The sequence below is a fragment of the Elaeis guineensis genome, chromosome 2 (assembly GCF_000442705.2).
Source record: "Elaeis guineensis isolate ETL-2024a chromosome 2, EG11, whole genome shotgun sequence".
Taxonomy (NCBI): Eukaryota; Viridiplantae; Streptophyta; class Magnoliopsida; order Arecales; family Arecaceae; genus Elaeis; species Elaeis guineensis.
This window is the reverse complement of record NC_025994.2, coordinates 105,358,216-105,379,513: the sequence shown is the minus strand read 5'-3', so window position 1 is coordinate 105,379,513 and position 21,298 is coordinate 105,358,216. Positions and strand designations below refer to the sequence as shown.

The following is a 21,298-nucleotide window of genomic DNA, read 5'->3' as shown; positions in this document are numbered from 1 at the left end:
TGTGCCATCTGTAACTAAGGTGAATTGGTTGGCCAGTCAGAGCTGTTCCCTTCTTGGCATGTGCCGAGGTCAAAAGGAATCTTCTCTGCATTAGTTTTCAACATAGTAATTAAATTTGAAACAAGTTTGAATTTTTTTTTTTTATCATTTTTATTGCCAATGACGAAGATTCTAAAAAGTGGCTAAGGCATGGGTATCTAGGGCACCACATAGTGCCTAAGTTGTATTTAGGAGCCCAATGGGGTACTCAGGTGAATAAAAAGAAAGATGGCGGGAGAAGAAAGAGGTAGTGGAGGTTGAGGGTAAGGAAGGGGGGTGGGGAGACAGGAGCTGAAGGATGAGGGTGGAGGGGAAGGAGAATGAAGAGGGAATATGGGGGTCGAGAGGAGAGGCAGATCATGGTAGAATAGTAGCAGTAGTGGAGGTAGGTTATTGCATGGTGCTTGATTGGCATTTTCTGCCCAAACAACATATGCCTAGGTTCCTATGCAACACTTCTTAGATTGTTCTTGGCTTTTGAATGAGTGTTATGTGGCCCAACACCATATGAAAGCTAGAGAGGGCCATAGGCCTTAACAGAAGGTGGCCAAGGGACCGCATACATATGTGTAGCCTATATGCAATTGCATAGACTGCCTTTTAGCAGCACTAAATGACTATCTTTAGTTATGATTTTTACATAGCAATGCTGGGATATTTGGCAAAGCAGTAAAATAGGAACAAAATAATGTTTTCATATCATATAATTTACCAACTATTTATCTCTCGTCCTTCTTGATCATGCTTAGGTGTTGGAATATTAGATGTTTTTTCATTAGAAATGGTGTGGCTACGAGCCAGCTTGAAAGAGCAGTTGAGCTAACGGGGTGGTCATTTTAATAGATTTGGAGGCTCTAGTTACATAAAGATCAACAAAATAGTAGGTTCCCCCCTTTTATGACTATTAATTTTTATTTTTCACTATTCCTAAAAATAGTATTAGTTATTTTTTGGGTTTTAATCGTCTATCATAATCAGTTAACACTCCTTTGGTTAAATAATGTTGTTAGGCAATAATACTTGTTGCTTCTTGTGATAAGTTAATATTGACTTCTCCAACAGTATTTTATTAGTACCATCATGATAGTTAATAGTAGTGCCAGCAATGGAAACAACGCCACAGCATGGATGGCCCCTTTCACTTTATCCTTCTTGCCTAGAGGTGGAAAACCATCCAATAATATTCATGTCATGTAGGGATTATCTAGGTGCTTATTGGCATGCAGTGTCAGTACAGTATTAGAACATGTTACAGATGGGGCTCATAAAATTGAAACTGTACTGGTAGGAAGTTGGCCTGACAGAATGATAGAACAGGAAATGTGATATCCACCATGATTGGCCTTGCTGGGCAAAGAGGCAAGGTTCCAACTTATTAAACCAGATTGGAGGAACTTTGGATATTTAGAACAAGCTAGATGAAGCAGCATATTTTTTCTTTGCTCATAAACCTTTAACAAGGTGGTGGGAAGCTATGTAGAAGTCAAAGACACTATGTTAGCTTTCCGAAAACTCTTGGTTGTACTATGCTAATCTTTTATCTGCAGTTGAAATGGTCATGATTTTTTATGCCAAAACTTTATCATGCTAGCTTATGTAATTGTTTTGTTTGCCTGCTACTTCCAGTAATTGTCCTTGATATTGAATTTGTTCTCTTTTGCTTGTCTTCGTTTGCATTTCTGACTGGTGCACAGTCCGAAATAACTAGTAAATTCTTTTATCTTGATTTTTGTCACCATAACTGATGTGGTGGAAACTGGATATGTAGTGAGGGAGAACCTAAGGTCTTCAAAGAAGGAATTTGCCAAAACTGAAGATGATCTGAAGTCCCTCCAAAGTGTAGGGCAGATTATAGGGGAGGTTCTTAGGCCACTTGACAACGAGCGCTGTAAGTTATCTGCTTTCTTTTTAACTGCAGAGCTGTTTCTTTTTGTTTTGGCTGTTCTACAAATTCATTTACCATTGGCCATTTTCTAATTGATGTTTTTTACGTAGTTAAGACTTGGAATCAAGGGGGCTGATATATGAAGTTGAACCTGTTTCTTAGCTGTACACCCATTCCCGTTCCTTGCTCCTCTTTGAAATTAAGATATCCATTGTCCTTCATCAAATCTAGTTCCTGTACCTCTTCATTCCCATTCTTGATTTCTAAGGATCAGGGAAATAGTATACTTATTCCAATGATGATAGTCAAACTACAGCAATGGATCATAGGATGCTTTTTGCTTAATCCATTTAGCAGTAGTAAGGTGCTGTGATTTATCAGCAAATTTTGAACTGTATTAAGTTCATATAGTGTTATTACAACTGATATCGTGGCAAATTACATTATTCTGTGGTGTAAAACACTTGATATAGCTTCTACTCACTGTCTCCTTACAGATTTTAATATCTCGCCCTTAACTTATTAGATGAATATAACTGGAGTTTTGCTCTGATTAGATAGTGGAATCAATGTGCCAGTTTCCATGTCCTTGAGGTCCAAGAGCCACTTTGGTTGCTGTTCTTAGCAAGTCAATCAGTATCAGCCTTTGAAGACCCTGACAGAAGGCATAAGCAATGGCTTGGGTAAAGCTAATACCTTAGATTTGTGTTGAATGTTCAGTTGATTATAAGCCTTAGCCACTATTTGCATTGTAATGGTTAAATTTGGTTGTGATGAAAATTCAACTCATCAAAACAATAGCTAGTTCCCCTTAAGGTATGAAGTTTTATGTTGCTTGTGAAGGCAAATTCATGATTACTCAGGAAGCTTTGCAGAGAAAATTTTGGATGTTAAATTATAAAATATATTTGTGCAAGTGGAAAAGTATTAAAGTCCTCAAGTGGCTTGATTTGTTCATTTGCCGAAGCTCCAAGTTCCATTGTTTAATATGCCTTGCTATTTTCATTTGCATGTCTTTTTTTAACTATCTTGTGGTTCGGTTTTTATCATGGTTTCGGCTATTTATTTTCTCGCTCCCAAAATTCTCTTTGCTATGAGATTGGAATCATTAAGCACCAGCTATTTAATAGAAAACCTTTTTGTATTCCAGTAATTGTTAAAGCTAGTAGTGGCCCAAGGTATGTTGTTGGATGCCGCAGTAAGGTGGACAAAGAGAAGCTGACAGCTGGAACCCGTGTGGTTCTTGACATGACAACCCTCACCATCATGCGAGCTCTTCCACGAGAGGTACTGAATGGTCAATGTATATTGTTGCATGGAGGGGCACTAATCTAAGATGTATACTTAATGGGCTCCCGCTGGCTCTATTCTATTTTTCATTTCCTGAATTATGTAAAAACAAATATGATGAACTTAATTGCCAATGTTCTATCTTCTGGTTCCAGGTTGATCCTGTTGTGTATAACATGCTTCATGAAGATCCTGGCAATGTTAGCTACTCTGCTGTCGGTGGGTTGTCTGACCAGATCAGGGAACTCAGAGAATCCATTGAGCTGCCACTTATGAATCCCGAGCTCTTTCTCAGAGTAGGAATTAAACCCCCAAAGGTAACTATGAGCTCATTGTTGGATTCTGTATTGTATAGCTCAAGTTTGAGTTAGAATTGTATTTTTATAATTACTACAAAGAATTCTAAGTAGCCTTGCCAGCAAAATCTATCTTTTGAGGAAGTTGAGGTTTCAACTGAATCATTCATCATGTCATATGAGTTTGTGGGGAATTGAGTTTATGATTTCAGGGTGTCCTCCTCTATGGCCCTCCTGGAACAGGGAAGACATTACTTGCCAGAGCGATTGCTAGTAACATTGATGCCAACTTTCTTAAGGTTAGTGTTATCAAAAATAATCCAACCCACCCCTTTTATATATCTTTTAATTTTTTTTTTTATATTTATCTGTTAGGTTGTATCAAGTGCTATAATCGACAAATATATAGGTGAAAGTGCAAGATTAATCCGGGAGATGTTTGGCTATGCTCGTGATCATCAAGTAAGGGCTCAGCAATATTGGGAATTTTTTTGCTGGTCTTTTTCTTGTTAAATTGATGTCATCTCAGCATTCTATTTTATAGAAGCATCTGATACTCTATATGCTATGACTGGTTCTGGAATTTTACTTTTATATGCAAAATGATTTTTCTAATATTAATTAATGGGCCCCTCTTCTCTAGCCTTGCATCATTTTTATGGATGAAATTGATGCCATTGGTGGGCGTCGATTTAGTGAAGGGACCAGTGCCGATCGTGAGATCCAGCGAACACTAATGGAACTGCTCAACCAACTAGATGGATTTGATCAGCTTGGGAAGGTAAGTTTCTTTTCCCTAAACTTAGTTTGTCTAAGAGTATTTATCAAACTGCTGTCTTATGAAAAGAGTATTGAAAATGAGATAGTTATTGATTGGAATATTGAGAAGGCTAAACTATGGGTTCGCTGATTTAGTTTCTACTGTGCTAGACCTGATCTTTGTCTCACCTCAGAAACAATATACTAGTACAGGAAAATATCAATTGGACAGCTGGCTTTGCGTTTTTTTGTTTACTGATTTATGAGTAATATATGTGAAAGCAAGGTGTTGCTGCCAAACACAAGTAATAGAACTCCAGAATTTGTGATCATGTTCTGGTTTTGGTGTTAGTAAATGGTTGGTTTCTTCTTTTTACTTTTTCCAAATAATTTCTAGGAATAGTTCGTGTGAATCAGGAAGGACACCCATGCCTCTGATTATCACTACACAGACATGATTAAACATCTTCCAATGCCTTTTTGCTTATAGCCTTATAGCTTTTATATCCTCAATTACATGGTAGTATTTGCTTCTTTCCATGAATAATAGCATTTATTGACCTAATATTTGAAGCAGTAGACGAAAAGGGGCATTTGCACTCACAGCAGTACTTCCATCATTGTTTGTAGGATAAGGGCAGAATATTTTTGATCACTACCAGAGGGTTATATTGCTTCCTTTTGTGTTTGACATGTATGCTTATGAATCGTATTATAGTTCATTCTGTATAAGGAGCAGCTGCAGGAATAGGGAAGCAAAGCTTGCAAAAATTTAATGAGTTCTTTGGATGCTGGTTCAAGAGCTATGAAAGTGGGTGCAACATCTTAAGTAGAATATGCTGATCTCTCCAGCACACGACCAATGTGGGGCTAAACACATGCATGCCCACTTCCTATAGCTATGAAAACAATATCCGCTGTATCAGTACCAGATCTCGTACCGGTGGTGAACCGGTACGGTATCGATATTATATCGTACCGACACAAGCGTACCGATTCGGTATAGGTACAATTTTTTTTTTTTTGTTTTTTTTTGGATGTTCAAATTATTAATTCATAAATACAACCCCAAAATTATATTATATTGCATATTATTGACATATTTGGATTCAATTTTTGAGTTCGATAGCGGTACAAGGACTCTTGATCTAAAATTTCAAATATATATTTATTTACATTATATTACAACTATATCATTCTAAAATTAAAAAAAATATATATAAATATGCATTAAAATATATCTAAATTTTTAAAGTACAAAATACAAAGAATGATATACTAACCTCAAGATCTGCTCTACATCTAATTTCTCGTCGAATGTCTGTGATGCTCGTAGATATCTGGATCATTAGCATAATCTGGAGAAATATCAGTCCAACCCTCTAACCAAGATGCACCGTACTCTTGAATATTCATTCCATAAGGCATCCTCTTTGGATTGTAAGACATCTCAGATCTCTTACTCAAACTCTGGCTCTGAGAAGTATCCTCGGGATGATGGTATGGCTGTGGAGGAGTCCATCCGAATATGCCAGTAGTAAAATTTGAACCGTAAGATGCTCCAGGCTGTATAAGGTAGTAATCATTAGAAGATGATGCTTCGGGTGCACCATATTCATATAGATCATAAGGTGGCTGCGGATAATAGGATCCATAATGTGAGGATGATGCAGATACATCCATGGATCCTACTCTACGTTTAGGATCGTCTGCAGCTGCATCGTGTGTTGGACGATCTTTAGGAACCCGTCGTCTATATGAAATCGCTCTCCATGATCTCTACCGACTCGTCCACTATGGTTCTTATCTTATGTGACATGTGTAAACTGGGACTCACCGATGAATCGAATATCATCCTGCGGTTGTGTCTCATAAACAATGGTCTCCTGTCCTCCAGTTTTTTTCTGATCATCAGATCCATGACTACTACTACCAGTATCATCATCACTCTCTCTGATCTCCGAATCTGAGTCAGATTGCTCCTATACTCTCGAGAGTGGCGCACGTACAACAGTCTTTTCTTTTCCCCCCTTGTGTCCCTCTGTGACTGAGTTTCTTATGATTGAGAGGATGGATATCTTCTTGCTGACTGCCGACCTCGTCTAAACATCTGTCACTCGAACATCTGTCACTCGAACATCGGACATCGAGTCATATGATGAATGAGTCTCCTGTGTCCCCTCAGACTGTAGCTGATCAGCTGGAATCTTATGTGGAATATTTCTTTCTACCCATTGCTTTGGATCTATCTTGATCTCTCTAGCTACCACACTGGCTGGTCATGGATGGGATCCCGGCTCATCAAGCTCTGGCTTCTGCTGCTGATCTGCAAGCCATTCGATGATCGGATCGTCGTCCTCGTCAGCATAATCTAGTGTTGGATTAGTATATTTCAGTTGTACTTTCTTCTGAATGCATTTTAGCCTCAATCTCAGATTATAGTGAACATATACAAGATCATTAAGATGTTTTTATGTCAGACGATTTGTCTATTTGCTGTGGATAAGGATGAAAGTCGATCAATTGCGGTCACAGCCACTAGCAGAAATCGTCTGAGAAAGAATACGGACAGCCACATCTTTCAAATATTCTGCGGATATTCCAAAATGAATCCACTATTCAGCTGCAAAAGTAAAATTACATATCAAATTTTATGATATTATTAAGTAAAATTACATATCTATCTATACTGCTCATTATTGATACGTAATTTACCTAGATTCATCTGCTTTTTGCTTACGATAGCTGATGGGACTCCAAAGCTGTCTGATTCCTCTCTAAACTGTTTTGTCTGTAAAAAAGTATATTTATTAAATTTATAAATATATCGTTGAGTACAGATCGAATTCATCATATTTGTTTTAAACTAGTATACCTGTTGCAGACACAACGATGCGATTTTTGAATCGGACACCATCTTATATATCACATTACGAAGAGCAGCAAGAAGCTCGTTTCCATATTTATTCCAGGAATGATATACTGGAATCTCGGATTGAAATAATAAACTGCAGATACATTCCATAACTGATTAAGTACATTTTTACAAGCATAAAAAAAAATATTTTAAAATATTCTTTAATCTGTGCTTACCGACTAGATGCAAATCTCTACCTATCTGATAGTCCCAACGGCGCTCAATGATGTTAATGAATTTTTTAGCATGCTTCGGATCATTCTCACTGATCTGTTTTTTTGCCCTCTCTATCATGTAATATAAGAAACCCATCTGGTGGTATCTTTCACTGTCCACGACGCGAAGCACCTTATATAATGGCTTAATAGCCTTCACTACATTCTCAGCTCGCTGCCAGAATGACTGACTTGTTATCAAGTTCTTCACATGACTTCCATCAGTGCCGGTCCTCGCATATCTGCTCTCCTGTCACTTGGCATTGACAAACATCTGACGTAAGATTATTTTTTTCTAAAAAATACTATCAAGTGCTATGTAGTTGGTAGCAAATTGTGTGATATCCAATCTTAAGATCTCTCCTCCAGTATACATCCGCATCAATGAAAGAACCCATGTGTGATTATAGATGAATCTAGTAATAGTCTGGGCAATCTCCACTACCTGCTGCACCCTACGAATCTTCTCAATATCCATTAATATAAGATCAATGCAATGTACAGCACATGGGGTCCAGTATATCTGCGGTCGCTGCTCCATCAGCAACTCTCCAGCAGCCTTATATTGTGGTCCATTATCTGTGATGACTTGCACGACATACTGCTCACCCACTTAATCAATCACCTCCTCCATCAGACCAAAGATGTATGTAGCATCGTGCATCTTATCTGAAGCATCAATTGATTTGTGAAAAATATTTTTTCATCACAGTATGTCAAAAAATTAATAATGCTCCGTCTAGTAGGATCTGTCCAACCATCACACATCACTGTCAGTCCGTATGTAGGTCATTTATTTTTGTAAGAAGCAATCCATCTCTGCAGATCCTCTTTGTTACTGTCAAAAAGCTGACCATAGATGTCCTTAGATCCCGACGGATCTACATCCTGACCGGCAGCCTCTATAACTGAAATGGTAGATCGATAGTAAGGATTGGCTGCTGCATTTGCTGAAATATGACTGAAATAAAATCATGATCCAATAGCTCGCCATATATCCTTCTTCTTATCTTTTACATCATAGTGTCAATCCTTTGCTACTTTGAATCCTTGCTGGACAAAGCATGTAAATCCAAATCATAGATGGTGGTTCCTGCTGGAATATCTCTGGAGGATCTCCTCTTACTGCCAAAAACTTCCAACAAAGATGATATGCTGTGTCTGCTCCCTCTACCACCGGGTTCTCTGACTGATGTAGTCCTCCTGAACTCGAATTCTTTTCCACTGGTCGCTGATCCAGATCCCGATTCGTAGTATGATGGTCCAAATCGCTCTCTCTATCGGACCATCTCCTCCTGCTAGTACTGATCGGTCAAGTTCGTCTGAATGGCAACCTCAATATATGCCTCCTTATCATCTGGAGCGGAAGCCTTCTCTGAGTTTCTAGAGTGATAAGAAGATGGCTCTGCAGCTCGACGGTCCACTTCCATCCTTTTCTGCTTTGTCCTTTTCTTCGCTGTTTTCGATTCAGCAAAATGCTTTTTCATCAACTGTTAGACTTGCGGACATTTCCGACACATGAACACATCAGGATAACCACCAGCCAGATGCTGCTTCAACCTAGTCACCCTTCCTCCTTTGAACTCTGTGTTGCACCATTTGCATCTCCAATGATGTCGAGCCGAAAGCATCTCGTCATGATCCCAACCAATGTCACGCTCTGAATCTTTCTTCTTATTCATTTCTGCAAGTATAACAAAACACGACAGATTAATAATTATTAAAAAAATATTATATATAAACTAAAAATTCATAAATTCAAAATAAAAATATTATATACTTCAAATAATATTTTTGAATTAACTGTAATATAACACTAATTTTATATATTTTTTATTTGATAATATTTTTTATTATTTAAATAATTACAAAAAATATTTTAATTTCAAAAATTTCAAAAAAATTCGAGCTTAGATTCAAATATTTCAATTGCTTGAATCATTCTAAACATCATTCTCAATTTCAAAAAAAACTTTAATTTTTTATTTTTTTAATTTATTTTTTTAATAATTTTTTACGAATAAGTATATATTAAAAAATATATAATTAATTAAAATCAATGAACGTCATGCTCTGAATTTTTTTTCTTACAAATATCTGTAAGTATAACAAAACACGGTAGTTTAATGATTATTAAAAAAATTATATATAAATTCATAAAAAATTTTAATAATAATTTTAAAACTTATAAATTTAAAAAAATAATGTTATATGCTTCAAATAATATTTTTTAATTAACTAAAATATAACACTATTTTTACATATTTTTTATTTGATAATATTTTTTTATTATTTAAATAATTATAAAAATATTTTTTAATTTTAAATATTTTTTAAAAAAATTCGAGGTTAGATTTAAGTAGCTTGAATCATTCTAAACATGATTTTAAAACTCTAATTTTTTATTTTTTTAAATTTATTTTTTAATAATTTTTTAATGAATAAATATATATAAATATTTAAAAAATATATAATTAATAAAAATTAATGATTTTAGTGTCATCATGTAGATTTTTCAAAGATCTATCACATATAATTAAATTATACCAAAATCACAAAATTTTGGTATGATTTCTTCTTATCTTCATATTTCCTCGTTCTTATCCTTTTTTTAACAGCAAAAACATAAAAAATAAAATATTTACTAAAAGAATAATACATTACCTTACTTCCGACAAAAAATCAGTGTCTCTTCGAACCAGTGCTGCAATTTGACGGATTTTTTTTTCTTATTTTTTCGGCATCTCGACGGTCTCATTGAGTCTGAGAGCCTTGGGAGTTCTCTGAGAGCTCTCGAGCTTCTCAAAGAAACAACCCACTTGGGCTGTCACTAAAAGACAGCCCAGGCCCCACTCCCCCCTTTTTCACATGGGGTGTTGGTACGGTTCGGTTCAAGCCGAACCAAACCGTACCAGTCCATACCGCCCGATTTCGGGCGGTATGGAACCGAATCGCACCGAACCGAGCGGTTCGGTGCGGTTCAGAGTGGTTTTTGGAAAAAACCAGCCGAACTGGATTGGCGGCCTTCGAAAAAACCAGCTGAATCGGATCGGCTGGCCGTCGATCTGGTTCGATACACCCCGTACCGGGCGGTTCGGCCTATCCTGTACCGGGCGGTTCGGCCCGGTACGGTGAACCCTGTATGAAAATGTCCAGTATGGGCCTATAGTGAGAAGCAAAGACTTCTCAAAATTTAACTACTGAATACACTCTTCTCAGGATTAGCTAGATGATCTGTTCTATTTCTACATCCAGAGACCAGAAGTACCTCAGCCCTTGTGATTTTAATAGCTTTTTATCTGTCCCTTACCTTTTCTTTTTGGGGGATTAAGTAGGGCTTTTGATGATCAAAGAAAGGTGAGATGCAATGAAAAAAAGACATCAATGATGGATTTACCTGGAAAAAAAAAAGATTGATAGGATAAGCAACAAAAGGATATTTCTCGACTTATTGCTCTGCAAGTCTGTCAGCTAACTCATTTTCTGGTCCTGTGAACATAACCAGGGGCAATACCAACTCCCTTTGCATTTTGGTCCACTTTCTCCAAAAGGTCTGCAATATACATAACTTCTCCAAGGTCAAAAGAATTCAAGTTTCTATTTAAAACATATAACTTAAAAACATAAAACATAAATCAATATATACTGGGAAGTTCAACTCCAGGTTCAGTAAAGGAGTTTCATAGTGAAATACCAATGTTCAGAAGTTTGAACAAGTGAGAATATGATGGGATTAGAACACATAATTTTAGAAAATTGTTCAAATAATTAACATAAGATTATAATTTCTTTAAAATTTTTTGTGTACCTTGATGCCACCTATGTCCTCATTGCTAAAGCAAATGAGGCCACATACACCATTTAGTGAGAAGCTTATCTTTTTTGATAATTGCAATGTGACCTCAGATATACCACCTGGTTAGGAGTGCACATATATCTTCCATGAAGTTACTATTTCTAGATTTATAGAAATTCAGAAATGCCATCTAAACATTTTGGAAGGCTTCAAGAATATAAATAGAACAGAATTTCAGGTTCAAGCACGTTACTAAAACTCAAAATTCTCGGAAGAAAGATGCTGTATTTTTGTCTCTAAAACATTACATTCAATATGCTGTTGCTAATCAACAAACAATACTTCTACAGAATGATTGATTTTCAGATCTCTCTCTCTCCTGCCCTGCCCCCCCAACCCCCCCCCACTTCAATCACAGCCACTTACATTTATTTCTTTAGATACAGAAACTTGTGTACTACTAATTCTAGTGGGTTAGTTACACACCATAGAATATGTTGAAGGAGAGAGAAGACAGGTTAAGATTTTGAGAGATAGCAACTCTCCTTTTTGAATGGGTTGGAATGGACATGCAAGAAAGAGATCGGGAGTTATAGTCGAGCATACGATTAGACATACTTTCCTTTTTGAATGGATTGGAGCGGACATGTGAGCAAGAGATGGATAAGGATTGTGAGTTGCAGTTGAGCATATGATTTGGACATCGTTTTAATAATATTTACAACAATTGGCACGATATAATTATGAGACAAAAACTAATGATACTTCGGAACTAAAATTGATAGATCCAGAATCAACTTGTGTGTTTTGATTTTGTATAGGAAAATGAGAGATAACCTTGGCTAGACACCATCAAACTTTAAGGAAATTGTGGTTGACCCTCCAATCTTTCCGCCCATCATGAGGGTGCCTTTTCATTACCTGTATTAAGTAATCTTGTTAAGAATGTCACTGGTTGTGAGCAGAGTTCCTTACACAAGTTCTCCAGAAGACTGCAACTTCAGTTACTCAAACAGGAGCATGCGAGGAGGCAGATTAGATGCAGAAATAGGGAAGCAAAAATATTTAGAAATGTTCTCAGAAAACTTAAAGAAAACAACGTAACAAAGCACTTGAAAATGCCTTAGTGACATTCCAGAGTTATTCCAGAATAGTTGTCATGTCCTAGGTAGTATTCCGGACTTCCCAACATAGTGATAGTCAAGTTCCTGGGGTTCCTTCTGTTCTTGGGTGCACAGGAAATTGTTAATAATAGGTCAGGGCCTTGAGGTTGTGATTGTCGCATATCTGAGAGAATTTTCTTGTGAAATTCTATCCACTGTATGCTGTAGCTAAGAAAAAAATGTAGTCGTCTTCTCGAATTACTTCCCGCCTTAGCTTTAATAGGTATGAACCTATGGAAGGTGTTGCTAGTTTTAATTAAATACATATAATTATGCATAGTTTTCTTATCTATGAAGTTATAGAGTACATATAATTATACATGGTTTTCTCATCTATGAAGTTATAGAATACTTCCTCTTACCCAAAACAACCGCCCTATTCATGTCATACATGTCGTGGTGGTTATTTCTTAAAAACTATGACTGCCTTGTTAATTCTTAAAAGGTTTTCTTGATTTCCTGAGGTGTCACACATTTTTTTCATTTTTTAAATTTGTTTTGGTGGTGCACATTGGAATTAATTTTGTAGTGATCAATCTTTTCACAGTATGTTGCATGTCTTAAACCTATCATGTCACCATAACAACAATTACTACTAGAACAAGTAGTATGGAAAAATATGATTTAAATAAGCTGTTGGTGATAAATCTTTCTTTAATGAAAACTTCCTTGTTTTGTTATTAGAACTTTATTATATTTCAAAGTGGAATCCACTAATTAGGTTCTTCTATGCCTCATGCAAGCATGGCACTCTATAAGCAGTAGCTACCTGGTGTCAGATTTAAGTCCTTGCATCAGCTTTTTTACACCTTAGCTTTATTTAGATTGCTCATATCATTGTCATAATCTTATTAAGTGAAAAAAAAAATCATTTGGCATGCCTATGTGCACTGGCTCGAATGGCTCTAGCATCAACCACCAATGGTCTGGTTCATGAAATTTGCTTTGCATTATTATGTGAGTTGGTGTCACATTGATCACATCAGTCTGAGGTTTCCAATGTGCCTTATCCATAGCCCCTTTTCTTGTGCTTATCTTTCATCTGTCCAGTTTCTCATTTGGATGTCTTAGACTCTCCACATATAACAGGCCCTCTTAATTCTTATTGATCCCAAGTGGATCCTGGAGGGTTATGTTTTTCATTTCGACGTTTTAAGGTTCATTGGTTTGTTCTGATATTATACAACATTAGCTTTGGATTAGGTCTTAAATGGTACACTAGATGCCAAACTCTTCTCTTTATCTCAGCTTGGTATTTTTTTTGGACTAACTTTTTTCCTTTTTTTTGATCGACACATTTGGTGAATAAATGACTTTTGATGTAGCATTTTTGAGGCCATGGAATATCTCTGTCAGATGCTTTTTCCAACATATGCTATGTTGTACTTTCTTTAGAATCATTTAAATCCTTTATGTGATATCGTAGTGTATAGATGTACTTCATGAGCCTTGAATGGATACTGGCTCTATTCTATAAGAAGTGAAACAAAATATTCTTCCATGATTTTTTCTTATATCAACTGATCCATGTTATTTATGATAATTGCTTATTGAGTAGCATTCTTTTTCCCAAAACATTATTAGGTTAAGATGATTATGGCAACAAATCGACCTGATGTTTTGGATCCAGCACTTCTTCGTCCAGGCCGGTTAGACAGGAAGATTGAAATCCCATTGCCAAATGAACAATCAAGGATGGAAATTCTCAAGATTCATGCTGCTGGTATAGCCAAGCATGGTGAGATAGACTATGAGGCAGTTGTTAAACTTGCAGAAGTGAGTTTATGGCATATTCTTTCCTATAACCATTATTATCTCCGTTGTTTGTGTTTCCTTATTCATCCTAATCTTTGTCTTTAAAATCGGAAAACCATCCCATTTTTCAGGGCTTCAATGGAGCTGATCTTCGGAATGTCTGCACAGAAGCTGGGATGGCAGCAATCCGTGCAGAACGAGATTATGTTATTCATGAAGATTTCATGAAGGTAACTTATATTCTGTAAAAGTGTTATATTTTAGCACTCCACTTCATAGGGATACTGATAATATCATCTATGAAAATTCCACATCTTGCCTGGCGTTTCATTTAATTCTTATGCATATCTGTTTCCCCCACTTTTAACCCATCTCTGCCTGAATGTATGGAAACTTGCTCTGAAATCTGGCCTTACCATGCCGAGTCTAAACCTATCATACCTTGTCTCAAATGCTTTTTTGCCATATGGTGGAATACTTTTCCTGTCAGATCTATTATTTAAAGATCACTCAAAATTCATTATGTAATCCTCTCACCCAAAATTCATCATGTAATCCTATCTTGACCTATGCCCTGTCTGGTCACACCTTAAGTCCTCACCCTATTCTACTAAAACTTGAACAGCTGTAGCCTGTAGAGAATGAATGGTTTTATGTTGGAATTGTGCTTGACATGGGCTTTAGCTGCACTTTTGATGTCCATTCTGTAGTAAATTTTGATGTTAGGATCATCAAGCAGTTGTTTCTCATGGTCATTCTGGAAAGCAACTTCTACAGTGAATTATGCCCTAAATATGCAAGAACAAAAGAAGCCCTTGGGTTGGTCTTACAGCACAGTGGTTCAGGACTTAAGCAAATGATCCTAGCTTAGACTTTGATGTGATATATTATCGGTCCTCTTTCTTGGTGGATGTGTCCAAGCATTTAGTATCAATAGTGTGACCACAACATATTTCTTTATAATTCAAAGGAATTCTTTTATATTGGTTGTTTTTCCCTCTTTTTGGATTCCTTTTGTACGTTTGGGACCTGATGCCCTTGTTACTTGAACAACTACTGTTTCAGGCTGTTAGGAAATTAAATGAGGCAAAGAAGCTGGAGTCAAGCGCTCACTACAGTGCTGATTTTGGAAAGGATTAGGAAAATTTTGCTTCCATCGTTTGATGCTGTCTTCTACGGGAGTGATGTTGATGCTGGCAAGATGTTTGTTGAAGTTGTGCCTGTAGGTGTGTTTTATCTGATGCAAACGTCAGCCAACGTCATCGGCTGATATTTATGATAGAGCGCTAAAATAGTCATTTTCATCTTAAAGCAAAACCATCCTGATGCTGTCTATGATGCTGATGATGTTGATGCTGGCAAAATGTTTGTTAAGTTGTGCCTCTGGTTGTTTATCACCAGTTGCATATGCTGGCAACTCCAGCAGCTGATATTAATGTCAGAGGGCTAAACTAGTAATGAATCCTTGAGATGATCAGTCCTGGGCACCACTAAAAGATTCTATAGGTATGTTATTATTTGGAAGTTCAACCGCAAACCCAAACAACTTGCTTGCTAAATAACATCCTGACAATGACCTTTGCTTGGTTGGAACCGAAAGCTACATTCCAAGAAAGAGAACCGTGATGAAGTCTTTGATACCACTATTGATACAAGTGGTTATTTTATCTGTTGGTTTTGGGTCCTACGATTGCCCAGTGCCTTTTGCTATGCACTATTATCGGGTGTGCTATAATTAGGATACTAATTCTTGTTGATCTTATCCATGCTTTTCTAACATATCAACAATTGGATGGCGCATGGGGCCATATTTCTCCCCTTTAAAAGGGAAATCAGGTATTGATTTCATAAATGGAATGATAGAAGAAAATATGAAGTTAGGCAAGAGAAAGGGCAAGAATAGGGCTAAAAATGAATCTCACATATGTTTGATACTGATATATTCATGTTTCTATCCATATTTTCTAGTGAATATAAATACAGATATTAAATAAATATCAAAATTATTATTTATATTTATTCTAAATGAATATGAAGATAACTTGGATCCTCCATCGTGTCACAGTAAAGTATTGTGCAGTTATAGCACTGCAAAAAATCTTGGTTGTTAGCACTGATCATAGTCCCTAGTTAATTAAGGGTCAAAATGACTATCCTATCCTTGGATGCTCTAAACCAAGGTCCCCTGGACTGTTGAGCGATGCTTCTCTTAAACTCTAGTAACTCTTTTTTAGAATAAATTATATCCAATATTGGTTAGAGGAGGGCGGTGGTGGGAGGGATTCTACATTCCCCTACCATCGTATGACAAGGCATAGGGAGGGAGAGAGGAGATCTCTTTTAAAATTGAGAAGGTACTTCGTCACAAAACCATGAAGAAAAGAATCATCCATTCATCCCAGGACCCTTTGAAGCAAATCTAAAATTATCTGGCATCTGATTGTAGGGCTATTTTGCTTGTCAGTTTCTTAAGGAAAGCTTTTTTTTTTTTCTTTTTCTTTTTTTGGTCCTGCGGTTACAAGGAAAAATTGGTGTTTATGATCCTACTTTAGGTCCAAGTCTGGTTAGGAAATGAAGACGTGTGCTTTGAAGTGACCTCGATGACTTTCTCAACTTGCATTGGCTAAGTTCAGCAATGAACTTTGGAGCTTCTTACCACAGCATAAACCATTTTCGCTCGGTTAGTTTTTCAATTAGGAAACAACCACTAATACCACACTCACCGAAGTAAGGTAGGGGAGGCCTTGCATCAGCAATATGATAAAGAGAGACTGTGCCAAAGCAGGCGCACAATGTCATAAAGATTAAAAAAAAAAAAAAAAGATAAAGGAATGAGGAATCCCGAACAGCGACAATGAGAAAAAGAAGGACAGCCACGGAAGTTGGGTCAGCCTAAGACCGTAAAAGCCCAGTTTCAGTATTAGAGGAAGCATGGCATAAAAAATAAAACAGGGCATATAAATGGGAAAAGGAGAGAATTCTTTCCTCTGGTAAGCGACCTTCTTGTCTCTCCAAATCCTGAGGTATCTACAAATGACCTTTCAGAGAGATCGTAGGGCCGCGTGTGGTTGACCCCAGTTACATCAAGCTGGCGACCACTTCTCGAATCCACTGTTTGGTGGGAATCCGAATGGTCCGCGTTGCAGAATGCGGCACATATTAATTAACATTAAAGCACAAAAAAAACAACAAGATTGTAAATCAGTTAAAGAAAAGAGAGACCAGTCAAAATTCATCCATGATGTGAAAAAGATTGCAAGCAGAGGACAAGCAGACACGAATATGCATGTAAATAGATTCTTTAACCAGAGTGTTTTTTTCTCCTAAATTTAAGCATTTTCTTCCATTTGAGACAAACATTAGAATTAGTCACATTATTCATAGAAAAGAAATGGTAGTCTGGCATTTTGTAGACACTGGTACAATCAACAATTACATATTCACAAAATCAGTTTACATGATAAATGAAAACTAAATCCTAAAAATCTAAATTGAAACCTGAAACAGCTGAGATCCCAGATACCCACCTTCAAAATCTGCAACCTAGAGAACCAAATCATGAAAATAAAATATCTTATGTAACCATTGATGGGCTAAACTAACAAAAAACAACAAGATCATATATCATATGATTATGGATTACCGCATAATTCATCCCTTTGATCCTAACACTCAAAGTGATCTAGGATTTAACTATCAATCCTCAAACAGTCATCCACGCCGTATTTCAACCTTTCAAATCCATCACATAGATTACCCTGATCAAGATTTTACTAAATTGAAATATAGTGATGGATTAACTCCTACAATTCGGAGAAGTCAATCCCATCTTGATCCATGCACAGACTTCGCAAATACTTGACTGTACTCAGTAGCCTTCCGTCACTGCATTAAAAATACAGGTAGTCCGGTACCAAAACATGGTGAGTTGTTTGCAAGTCGCTATGGTGATCTCAGATCTGAGGGACACTTATGCCCATACGCTTTACGAGCTGCTCTTGACAGTAAGCGCTCAGTAGATGAGTCACTTGTTCAATACGATATACTCCTACATTTCATCTGTATACCATACCAGTGTCTCCACACTCTTTGGTTATGAAAACAACCAACCTATATGGCATATAACGACCTACATTCAATAAACGTCATCATCCTATTAATGACGTATCAGTTAATCGCAAACATGTTTAAAAACTATTCGATAAATCCTCCTTTATCGATCATAATATAGTTTTAAGGACTTTATCACAACACAAGAGTTCTAATAATAAAGATATACACCTTGTGATGAAAAAGTTAAAATAACTTTTATTCATTGATCAATAATTCATATACAAAATTTAATTATTTACAATAAGCTAATTAATTTTAGGACACAATTTCAAACAAATTTTCATTTGGACTAAAGCCAATTAGGACAGTATCTTGTACCCGTCTTCCACTTATGATTATCGAACTCTTTGATTCCGAGAGCTTTAATGAAAGAGTCGGTCAGATTCTCTTTTTTGTCAATCTTTTTCAGCTCGACATCATCTCGATCTACGATTTTACGGACAAGATGATAGCATCGCAAAATATATTTGGTTCTATGATGGGACTTGGGCTTCTTTGCTTGTGCTATGGCTCCAATACTATCATAATATAGTAAAATTGGACCATCAAAAGAAGGAACCACTCCAAGTTTAATGATGAACTTCTTCAACCAAATAGCCTCCTTTAAAACATCAGATGCCGCAACATATTCCACTTCGCATACTGACTCAACCATCGTATGTTGCTTGAAACTTTTCCAGCAAATCGCTTCTCCATTCCTAGTGAACACGTAACCCCACATGCTTTTGTTGTGATCATGATCTAACTAAAAATTAAAATCAGTATATCCTATAAGTGTCAAATCAGTATCTCCATAGATAAGCCATTGGTTCTTAGTATTTCTCAAATACTTAAGAATTATCTTCACAACCTTCCAATGATTTTCTCTCGGATCAGACTGGTACTTACTACTTTTAGTGAATAGACTATATCCAGTCTCGTACACGTCATAACGTACATGATAGATTCCACTGTCGAAGCATATGGGATTCTCCTCATACGAATCTCTCTTCTGAGGGGTTGTCGAACAATCCTTCTTGGAGAGAAAAATTTTTTGATCTATCGGTAGATGTCTTTTTTAAAATTCTTCATGATGAACCATTTCAGCATGGTATCGATGTACGTGGATTGGGACAATCCAAGCAACCTTCTAGATCTATCTCTATAGATCTTCATCCCTAGAATGTAGGATGTTTCTCTCAAATCCTTCATGGAGAATTACGATGATAGCCATAGCTTTATATTTTGTAAAGTCGAAATGTCATTTTATATTAACAGTATGTCATCCACATACAATACAAGAAAGATGACTACAGAATCGTTAGTCCACTTATAGACACAAGGCTCTTCTCTGTTTCTAACAAAGCCATACGTTTTGATTGTCTTATTAAAATGCACGTTCCAACTCCTAAATGTTTGCTTTAGTCCATAGATGGACTTATTTAGCTTACATACTTCAGATTCATCTGAGGATGTAAACCTTTCAGGTTGTATCATATACACCTCTTCTTCCAGCTTTTCGTTAAGGAAGGCGGTTTTAACATCCATTTGTCAGATCTTAAAATCTAAGTGTGCTGCTATCGCAAGCATGATCCGGATGAATTTGAGTATTGCTACAGGAGAGAATGTCTCGTCATAGTCAATACCATAATATTGACGGTATTTCTTGACAACTAGACAAACTTTATAGGTCTCCATCTTCTCGTCTGCTCCTCTTTTCCTCTTGAAAATTTATTTATACCCTATGAATTTAATTTCGGGTGGATCAATCAGTGTCCATATATCATTAATCTCCATGGACTCCATCTCGAATTTCATAGCATCAAGCTATTTCTGAGAGTCGGATATTTGCATAACATCCATATAAGTGATCGGATCCTCGTCGTTCTCATCTAGTGCGACAAGATCACCATCTCGAATCAAAAAATCATAGTATCTCTCCGACTGATATGGTACTCTATCGAAACTCCTTAATGGTGCCTCTACAGGTTCTGAATTTGATTCTGCAATCAAATTTGATTCTATATGTGCTGATATTTCTACCTCACGAACTTCACTAAGTTCGATTTTAGTGACATTAGTTCTTTCTCCAAGAAATTTCTTTTCTAAAAAGACTACTCTGTTGCTGACGAACATCTTTTATTCTTCAACAAGAAAGAAGTAGTACCCTTTAATTTTTTTTAGATATTCTACGAATAAGCATTTATTGGATCTAGGTCCAAGCTTGTCTGTCTTTAAATGCTTTACATAAGTTGAACATACTCAAATCCTAAGATATGAGAGCACTGACTTATGTCCTGATCATATCTCATATGGTGTTTTATTTACACACTTGCTTGAGATCTTATTAAGTATGTAGCAAGAGCATATCCCCAAAAGGAGATTAGCAGAGTCGCAAAGCCCATCATGGACTGAACCATGTCTAATAGTGTTCGATTTCTCCTTTCTGACATCCTATTATATTGTGGTGTTCCAGGAGAGGTCTATTCTCTTCTAGATATATCAGAAAATCATTGATGAGGTATTCACCTCCTCGATCTGACTGAAGAGTTTTAATACTCTTTTCAGTCTGTTTTTCTTCTTCACTACGGAATTGTTGGAACATTTCAAATGATTCAGATTTGTGCTTCATAGGGTAGACGTACCCATATCTCAATAGGTCATCAGTAAATATAATGAAGTAATAATATCCTCTTCTGGCACCTATATTCATAGATCTATATACATCACTATGTACTAGATCTAGAAATCACTGGCTCGCTCACCTTTTCCTTAAAAGATGACTTGATCATCTTACCAAGAAGATAGAATTTACAGATCAGTAATGATTCATAATCATTAATCTCAAGGACACCCTCCTTGATTAACCATCGATCCTATTTTTATTCACATGACCCAGCCTACAATGCCAAAGGTAGGAATTGCTAACATTATCTATCCTAAGGCATTTGTTCGATGTGTACATTACACCAACAGACTGTGATAGTAAGTATATGCTATGTTTCAATTGTCCTTACATGATTTTAGTATCATTCATAATGATATCATAAAAGTCATCCTTTATTAAAAATTTAAAATCAAATTTGGCCAA

General features: G+C 36.5%; 1 protein-coding gene and 1 pseudogene across 2 annotated transcripts in view; one reads left to right on the top strand and one right to left on the bottom strand.

The window, feature by feature from the left end:
- LOC105046099 (26S proteasome regulatory subunit S10B homolog B) overlaps positions 1-15,652 on the top strand; it is a 29,532-nt gene extending 13,880 nt beyond the window's left edge. The window contains exons 2-10 of one of the 2 annotated variants that reach the window (XM_010924599.4): positions 1,808-1,927; positions 3,075-3,211; positions 3,370-3,531; positions 3,723-3,809; positions 3,886-3,972; positions 4,154-4,291; positions 13,945-14,136; positions 14,247-14,345; positions 15,181-15,652. In XM_010924599.4, the coding sequence (XP_010922901.1) occupies positions 1,808-1,927; positions 3,075-3,211; positions 3,370-3,531; positions 3,723-3,809; positions 3,886-3,972; positions 4,154-4,291; positions 13,945-14,136; positions 14,247-14,345; positions 15,181-15,255 (1,097 nt within the window). In that variant the 3' untranslated portion in view covers positions 15,256-15,652. The remainder of the gene's footprint in view (positions 1-1,807; positions 1,928-3,074; positions 3,212-3,369; positions 3,532-3,722; positions 3,810-3,885; positions 3,973-4,153; positions 4,292-13,944; positions 14,137-14,246; positions 14,346-15,180) is intronic. The other variant, XM_010924608.4, reaches the window with a different exon arrangement.
- LOC140855608 (uncharacterized) lies at positions 5,572-9,210 on the bottom strand (annotated as a pseudogene).
- Positions 15,653-21,298: the final 5,646 nt, after the last annotated feature.